At 39.9% G+C, this 9523-nt stretch overlaps 1 protein-coding gene across 1 annotated transcript; it reads right to left on the bottom strand.

Annotated features, from left to right (window-relative positions):
- Positions 1-1729: 1729 nt before the first annotated feature.
- LOC121905210 lies at positions 1730-5163 on the bottom strand. Its single transcript, XM_042423291.1, has 2 exons — positions 2553-5163; positions 1730-2358 (listed from the first exon to the last, which is right to left on the bottom strand). Exons 1-2 carry the CDS (start codon positions 3326-3328, stop codon positions 2061-2063), a joined length of 1074 nt encoding a protein of 357 aa, XP_042279225.1. The 5' UTR covers positions 3329-5163; the 3' UTR covers positions 1730-2060.
- Positions 5164-9523: the final 4360 nt, after the last annotated feature.

Here is a 9523-nt window from a genome sequence, read left to right as displayed (position 1 = left end):
ATAGCAGAAATAAGAAATTAACCTAAGATGAAGTATTTAAATCCAAATGCAAAACAATTAGTAACACTAACAAGTACTAGAAGTTGTATAACTATTGACCATCAACTGCAGCAGCGATGGATGTCTGCCTGCTGCTTGCAGGAAGACTATCCACAGGCTAACAAGCAGGCTCAGACTGGCAATCTGGCTGGCCCACCTAGTGGGCTGAAAGGCCACTGGCAATATGGGAAAAAAAAATTGAGGGAAAAAAAACCTCCTGCCAGCTGCAGCCCGCTTGATGTTGGAACAGCCTATCTGATTGGGGGTTACACAGTCAAAATTGTCAATAGGCTACCTATACTGTAAGGCAGGTGCAGGAAGTGCTCCCTTTGTCCTCCCCCACACCCTCTCAAGTGGATGGGTCCATCCATGTAATGCCAGAGGTCAAGTGGGAAATAATCAAATCAAGACAGAAAGAGGGAGGTGAGAACCAAAAAAAACTAGCCTATACAAATGGATAAAGATCCCAAAAAGTGAAAAGGTGGAGCAAAAAAGAAAAAAAAATCTTGTGATGGATGCTGAAAAATGTTTTAAGTTAACACATTTATTCAAAAATACCAATGCCACTGCCACACAAAATCCTGTTAGCGTTAGCATGCCTAGTTGCAGTGCTAACATTAACAGTCCACTACCAAATAAAGAGGAGGAGGAAAGAGTCTGGACAGATGAGCAGGCTAATTCCAGTGGAGAGCAGGGGCAAGAAGAGGAGGTCACTGCTGAGGATGAGCGAAAGATGCATGACAACCACCAGCAGGTGATACTGCTAACGTTAGCTCATGCATTGACAATGTTAACAGCAGAGCTCTGAACCGAATAGATTACAGAGCAATACATCTTGAAGCGTTCATGCTTATGGCTACAGAAAAAGACATTCTTATGGCTTTGGACACTGATGGAATAATCGTCAAGATGGCAGAGAAGAAGCAACTGAACTGGCAACTGAAGGCCGCTGTGCTATGCAGTTTTTTAAATTATGTCTGCTGCTTGTCACAGCCCTCCAATACCAGTGAATGAACATTTAAATAGTGTCGGTAGCATGAAATCCTGACTATTAAGCCTGATGTATGAATTTCATCAGATCAGCTGTGAACTTAATGTCTGATGATTGACATAAATAGCTGATATAAATAGCTCTCACATTTCCATATCATCAAAGCTTTTGTCCAGTGTGGAAATCAGTAAGTTATCAGTTAATTTGTATTTCCTGAGAACTGACAGCTGATGGTAGCCATTTGTGATTTCTTAAAAGCCTAAATCTAGTGGTCATTTGTGGTACTGCATTTGAAAAGAAAACTATAGCTTATCATAACTTTATTATACTTTATTTTTGCTGCTCCAGCCATTAAAGGCAAACTGTACAATTAACAACTACAACAAGACATGTAATAACAGCATATTGTGAGGGTGAAACTCTAACTCTATGGACCTGCATCACGTAGAAGTGAAAATATTTCAATATGCTTCTCTTATGGACTTTTTGAACTTGAGCTGCCAGTAGCCTTTTCAAACTGAACAGTTAAATGTACATTATCATTACATCCTTGATTGGCACACACAAAAACTTCACTCCTAATACACATACAATTATTCATAGGGATGTAATTTCAACTCACGACTCGATACAATTTGATACTGGGTTCACAATATGATTTTCTCATGATTTTCTTAACGAAATGAGATTGAAGACAAATTATGACTGAAAAAGATTCCTTTATTTCTCATCTACAATTTACAAAATATATATATTATCTTTTCTTTATCAAATTAAAGCATCCTTTTTATTTCTGAGGTAGGGTATAAACCATGCAAAACAATGCATATTTCCAACTGAAAATATTTGGCTTAAATAACAAAAAAACTAAATTGAATTTTAAAACAAATCCCAAATCAAATAAATAAATGAATCATACAAATAAATAAAATCTCTTCAAATTAATAAACTAAGGTTTGGCCTGTGTTCCTAGCTTGGAATTTACGTTTTCTTAAGGAATATCAGCATATCTACATTTTGTCCCCTGCTGTCAAAAAAACACTTTCACTTGGGAGACAGGTGGCCAATTGAGCGGACAGTTTGTGAGGGAAACTGATGTTTCACTTCTGTACTTATCCATTTCTGCCTCAATCCCACTGATAGACTGTGCTGCTGCTGGTTCAACGAAAGTCCCTCCAAGGAGATCTTCCAGTGCTTTCTTACTGGGAGGAGGTTGTTCTAGCTCAGCTCCATATAAGTGTCGTCTGGTCAACAGGCTGTTCTGCTTCAGGTATGATGCCACTGGTACCTGCTGCCCCCATATCTTTTTCCTCCACAGTGAAATGAGTCTGTAAATAGCAGAGATAGAAAAGACTGAGTAAATCTAGGTATAACAGAGACAGAGGTCTCATCTTGTTATCATGGAAGCAACACTTGCAAGACCTACGCTTCTAGAATACATTTAGAAAAAAAATAGGCTATAATAAACCAAGTCATTAAAAAATTCCTGCACATATTCAGAGAAAGAGAGTAAAATAAATACCTGATTGTGTTGCAACTGCACAGCTTTCTCCTCCAGCCTGTGGAACACATCCTAGGTGCTGATCTTCTTCTGGATGAGGCAGAGTTCAGAAACTGGGGTCCAATGCAGTGCACTCCTGCAGGTAGTCGTATTCCCCAGTGTATCTGTCTGAAAGGTTGTTGAGTGTAGCTCTTTTCATGTTGGGAGTGTTTATTGAATGCCATGCTATTCTCATATGCTTTAAGGGCACAATGAGAGACAGTTGTTTTTGTTTTGTCCTCAGCATCACTGATGTCTGAGCCATCCAGAGTATTGATTTCATGACATTTTGTCAGACGTCTGTGCTTAGGAGAGCTGCTGCAACAGCTGCTTTCTGTTGCAGATAGCGTTCGATCATATCCAGACTGCTGTTCCATCGTGTGGCGACATCGATGATTAGCTTGCGCGATGGAAGCTCCAACGGTTTCTGTTAAAATGTGAATACACTGGTGGCTTTGAAGCTTTGGTGGAAGAAGGCTGCAACTCGTCTCACTCGACCCAGCAAACGACTGATGCGGGATACGCTCAAACCCGGTTGGGTGGCCAAGTTTAACATGTGGGCAAAAAACTTGATGTGTGGTGCTAGCCCGGCCTCTCACTGCAACATCCACATTCCTTGCATTGTCCGTGATGACAGCAATACCGTGATTAGCCCTTTCAAGCTCCCATTCCGTAACAGCCGATTTCAACACTTGAGCAACGTTGACCCTAGCGTGTGTTTCGGTAAGATGGTGAGTGTGAAGAACAAAACTCACCATTTCTCACTGGCTGGTGATCACATGGGCTGTGATTGTGAGATAACTCTTGATAGCCCTGGAGTTCCAGCCCTCTGTAGTAATTGATATGCTATCTGCTTCACTGAGGCCACCTTTGATTTTGTTTCCTTGTAAAGCACTGGCATTACAGACTGACTAAAGTGCGGGTGTGATGGAATGCAGTATTTGGGATCCAATGTGTTGACCAACAGGTGAAATCCTTCATTGTCAACTACAGAAAATGCCCTCATAACTCTTGCAATGAAAAGACCAATGCACCTTGTAATCTCTTTAGCTCTTGCACTTGTTTGGGCGAGCTGGGTTGCAAATCCGCTTGTCGGCGTGGTTTGGCATTTTAGTAATTTTTTTTGCTCAGGCAGTGGTGACCAGAGCTTCTCACTATTGTGCCATTTTACATGCTGCATCATGTTGGTTGTGCTATTTGTGTAGTTCAACATTCTCTTGCAGTATTTGCACACTATTTTTGTCTCGTCTGTTATCTTCTCATCTTTTTAATTTTCTGACTTAGGGAAGCTAGATTTGAAACCGAGTGGTGCATCCTCACTTTTGAAATCTTCACTTGCAACTACCATGTCTTTGCACCTTGATACAACTACTGAAGCGAGTGAAACATGTGGAGTCAAAAGTAGATAGCGCATTCTGCTGTTTAAAAAGAGTATTGCAATTAATTTTTCATCTCACTGCTTTGAATCATCACGTTTGTATCGCAAATTTACTGTCTCACAAAGTATCGTTACATTCCTACTTATACACAAACGCTAAAAGGGTGTTTCATGGCCATTAAGATCACAGATAATCTAATTTGCAAATCAGTTCATAATGTAAAGCCTGTTTGGCAAAGCCCAGATGCTCTCCACTCAGTGGGTACCAGTGTGTTGTGAAAATAGGTGATTCAGCCGAGCGCTGCACTAATCTGAATAAGTGCCACTTAATGCTGAATGGTGTGGTTATATAAGGCCTCAAACATCCAGCACTTCCAACCCACAGGGCCAACATCACCTCATAATGGAGCAGTTCTTAAATCCTGAAACTATAGACACATGTCCAAAAACTGCTGTGCTGTGTCCAACATTTAGTAGAAACATCAGCTTTTGTGTCACTCTCACAAATCAAGCTTTCAGTTTACTGGCATAAACGAATGCTACGATCTAGTTTTTGATTTCTTTCCTGCGTCGTTATTACACCAGCACTGTATCAGGAGACATATGGAATTTTATCTCAAACTACTGTATGATACAACTTCCCATACAACTGAGTAGTAAAGAAAGCAGTAAATATTTTAAACATAATCAACAGTTGTGCCTGATTGCTTTTTTTCAATTTAACATGAGCATGGTTTAGTTTGTTGGATGAACATTAGATTTAACATTAGAGGCAACACATCTGTTATCTTTGTGTACCAGCCCTTACCTGTAAACTATCAATAACACAGCATTCCTGTAATAACTCTGCCAACAAATATTTAAGCCTATTTGTATTATTAACAACTTTGCTTGAAATAAGACATTTGCGCAAATATAACTATGGTTTGCAAATACGTCTTTTTGCCTTTGCTTTCCAGTCCACCCAGACCTTGACATGTAAGTAACACTTTTGTGTCATGGCTCATCACCAACATTAATACAAGGTTGTGCATATGTATGTTATTGCCTTATTTTATGTTTTGCAATGCGTAGCTGTTGATGAAATAAAATAAATAATATCAGAACTAAATCATTCTAAGGTATCAATCCAGTCTTTAATTTCTATCTCAACACTGTACTGACTGGACCAGATTCCAGTTTTAAAAAGAGCACATTCCTAAGAGGAAACGTGTGGGCTAAGTGAAAGCAATGAAACATATTGCTCAAAGATATAAGATTGTAGGAGGAACTTCAAATCCCAAAGATTTTAGCAGGATTTACAACTCAACACAGTTCACAGGAGTTTTTAAAAAAGCGATGGTGAGATGGGAGGAAATTTGGAGATTTGAAATGGGACACAAATTGGAGAAAATTACAGTGTATACTATATCTTTAATCAACAAGAGGCATTCAGTATCAGGCCTGCCTCTACCAAAGCTTGATAATCTCTCATTAGCTTTTACTTGTTTTCTAGTCATCGTTGGTGTGATGATGGCATTTTATTAGCTTTATAAATATGTTGGATACAAACAAACAAATTTTGATAGGATTGGGGGGGATCACATTACCTCTTTGGTGAAGAAATCACTGGATTATCAACCCTATTGCCAGACAACCAGCGATTCTGCAAAACACCTGATTACATTCAATGCTGTTTGTTTGTTGTTGTTTTTTTATATCTGATGCCAACTTTTTAAAAATTATTGCTTTCTACATATATGAACAACTGCAGTCTGGTTAAGGCTGTGGAAAGATCATGATGGTTATGGTTAACCAAAAAAAACTCTCCCACAATGCATCCATCCACTGTACTGAACTCCACAGCCTTACTTTCCACTTCACCATAGAGAGGACACAATGCATCCAATGCATTGGAACTGAACAATAGCACTGGACATAAGGTGCAGAATTGCAAATATGAAGTAATTCCTGGGGATACTGGGCTGGGAACACACAGTAAAGGAATACTTAATACTCATAAAGGTGAGGGAGTAAAATACATTTGAACTGAAATAATGTAGAAAAACACAATTCAGCTCCTTCTAGATTTACTGAACCTTAATCTGGTGATTACTCAATGGGAGCTATGGCTTCCTTGGTGATTACTGGTTGATTGCCTGGAGGTGACTTGTGGTTGCCAGATAGTCACTTTGTGGTAACTGAGTTACGTAATTGCTGAGTGATTACTAGTGTTTGCTAGGCAGATATATTAGTGGTTTCTGGGTGATTACTTCACTACTTTGTGGTTACATAGTGGTTACCTTTGGGAACAAAGAGTTCGATCTGTCTCAGCTTAGTGATGAGGAATGATACAGTTGTGGCTCATTATATGCTGTAACATCAGTGTTACGCAGTGTCCTGTCATGATTGAACTGTGCTGTGTATAGAAGTAGACACTGTGTGTTTCTTCAGCTGTTTTAATAGGCCTCCTCCACACCTCTCATAATGTGCATCCAGGCGTAGACAGGATGCTCCATAAAGTCTGCTGGACAGGCAGAGGGTTCGCTGGATAAAAGAAGACAAACCTTACAGGTCCTCAATCAATACTGCTGGCATCAATATTCACCACCTCACTGCCCCTATACCAGCCTCCTGTTAACTAACAGTCTCAGCTCCCACTGCTTTGTCTGTGCTGTGTGTGTGTGTGTGTGTGTGTGTGTGTGTGTGTGTGTGTGTGTGTGTGTGTGTGTGTGTGTGTGTGTGTGCAGCCATGTTTGAAAAGAAGACCAAAATAGAGCAGGGTAGAATTTACACTCAATAGGGTATTGATTTAATTTTTGCTCATCTCTCATGTCTGCAGCAAGTTTAATTGGATATACCATAACACTGCACCAAGGATGAAGACAGTGCAAACAGTAACAAAATCTGAAAGTACCCAGCAAGTAACCATTCCCTCATAAAAAATTACCACCATGCCTCGATTTCCCCCTATTGTCTTTGGGGTATGTCAATCACAAACAAAACAAACACTGGGGAACCAATTTCTTCCCCCTGTGTTGTGGCCAGAATTGATTTTTCTCAAACACACACAAAATCTTGTGGTCATTAACATGTCAGAAACAATTCTTTTCATGTTTGTTCATCTCACACTCCTGTTGTATTCCACAACAGATTGGATGCTTTCTCTCAAATACAAAAACAGAGCATTGGTAAAAGCACAGTAAGAGCCCAAGAGGCTGAGTCATTGTAATAATATTTCTGGCTTTCCCTTCATTCTTTAATTATTATGATAACTCACAAAATATATTTGATACAATACTAGCAATTTTGAAGAAAATTATTATTATATTATTTCCAATATGAAAAGCCTGTCTTCAAGCTAAACAAAATTCCATCCATAACTACTCCAGATGAGCTCTCTTTGTGTGCAGTAGTACCCAAGCAATGAATAAATATTCAGAGAACAGCTTGAGCAGCAAACCCAGTCCATGGTGCATTATCAAGAAGCAGCAATGAAAAATAATGATGGCCCTTTGCTCTTTCATCAGCAAACATCGGCGAGGCAAGAGTGGAAATCAGTGAGAGATGATCAGTGCTGTGCAGCTTCAGGCTGGTTCTGTCCACCCAGAGGACAACCAGATCAGAAAATGAAAGATGACAATCAGTTGGCTGAATAAACGCTCATTGTTTGGCAGTTTTCATGCGCAGTAACACAGCTCTGCCTTTTTTGTAGGCCAGATTCCCATGGAATTTAGTATGGATATTCTGAATCTTGACTGAATCTTTTTTTTTTTAATATTGGTGACCTCTTTGCCTCCAATGGTGCCATCAGACCTAAAGCTCCCTTTGACCAAAACTTTGGTACCATAACAAGATACACTTGAGCAAAAAACATATGGACTCCCCTGTCCACAATTGTAATGCTACAGCATACAATGAAATATTCCACAATAGTGTGCTTCCAGCTTTGTGTCAGCAGTTTGTTAAAGGCCCTCTACTGTTTCAACATGACGATGTCCCTGTACACAAAGCCAAAAAGAAATTCATCTCCCAGTTTGGTGTGGAAGACCTTAACCGGCCTGCACAGACCTGACCTCAACCCCTTCCAAAACCTTTGACTGCCAGCCACCTTATCACCCAACATCAGTGTTGGACCTCACTAATGCTCTTGTGGCTGAGTGATAGCAAATCCCTGCAGTCAGCTTCCAAATCATTTTCACGATCTTTAGATGATAAACCCCTTTGAGTTTAATGAACTCATGACCTTTCCTCTACCATCACCCTCAGGATAAACTTTTTTTCTTGCCTAACTACTTATAAGCCTATAGGAAAAGCAAGTAGTCAGTAAATTGTTCATTCCTTCCAACACTTTTGTATTATGGGGTGAAATAAGGCCTCCTGAGCCTATAAGTCTTGTTAGCCTTTTAGTTTTAATGCTGAATTGATCAACCTTTGGCCTCTAGGGAGTAGAACTCCAAAACAACCCAAAAACAAACATCCCTGACATAAAGTCATGTTTTAAAGTGTGGCTAACATATCATCAACATTGTCCACTCAGTAAACAGACACGGCGCAACATTGTCAACCTTGTGAGCGATTTAATATTCTCTAAATTTTTCACTCCGGTTTTTCTCATCTTTTGAGGAAAATATCTGGCTTTTCATCTGCTAGATGTTCTACTTTCTTCACCAGCTAGTCACGATGTTCGTCTACCATTTGGTGCCTGGCAGGTGGTGTATAGTAGGTTTATCAGAGCTTTTTCTGCAAATATTGCTACCTGCTGTTGCTGAGGAGACTGGCTCCTTAGTAAATGTGTGAAAGCAAAGCAATAAGCAAAAACACCGAGATTGCTTGATGTAATTATCCATGTATTTATTTATTTATCACCCTAAAGGAATTTCATTAGTCTGGGATTGAGTTGGAAAGTTTCAGTGTCCCATGAGGATCTAAGATCCTGCTTCAGAGGTGATATTTTTTATGGACTGCTCAAATGTAACCTTAAAATGAATCGATGAATGATCACTATCTGCTAACAGAAATCTAAACTGTAAAAAAGAAAAAGGGAGAAAGAGGCACAGGAAGACAAAAATGAAGGGCCAAAGGCGAGGATTGAACAGAATGTCAGCTGCTTTTAAAACTAGATAATAGGTTATTTGTTAAATGCGTGCTCACATATGAACACACAGCTCCGTGTGGCTGTGTAGTGTTTCCAGCTTTATCCTCATTGTTAGGGTGAGCGGTGTTAGCAGGTAACAGATGGCAGCCTGATCGCAGAGCGTGCTCTCTCAGATGATTCTTCATTACCTTTAAACAAGTGTGAGGCAAATGTCCTGCAGCCGATGCTATGTTAATAAGACTTCCTGCTGAATCCAAGGCTTCCAGCACCAACATATGGACACACACAGACTCCTCATGTCATTATGCCAAGATGAGGAAGTACTTTGTGCCCTGTAGTCAAATCTGAGAGGATATGCACTTTCTTTTTATAACACTCTCTTTTACAACCCCCCCCCCCCAGCACCACCACCACCACCACCACCAACTCACATTATAGTTCTTAGTCTGTAAACTCACTGGGTGCTCAACAGATTGAACACAAGTATGAATTGATATG

The sequence above is a fragment of the Thunnus maccoyii genome, chromosome 10 (assembly GCF_910596095.1).
Source record: "Thunnus maccoyii chromosome 10, fThuMac1.1, whole genome shotgun sequence".
NCBI classification, from domain to species: domain Eukaryota; kingdom Metazoa; phylum Chordata; class Actinopteri; order Scombriformes; family Scombridae; genus Thunnus; species Thunnus maccoyii.
Note: the sequence above shows the minus strand (reverse complement) of the source record. Positions and strands in the feature narration are given on the sequence as shown.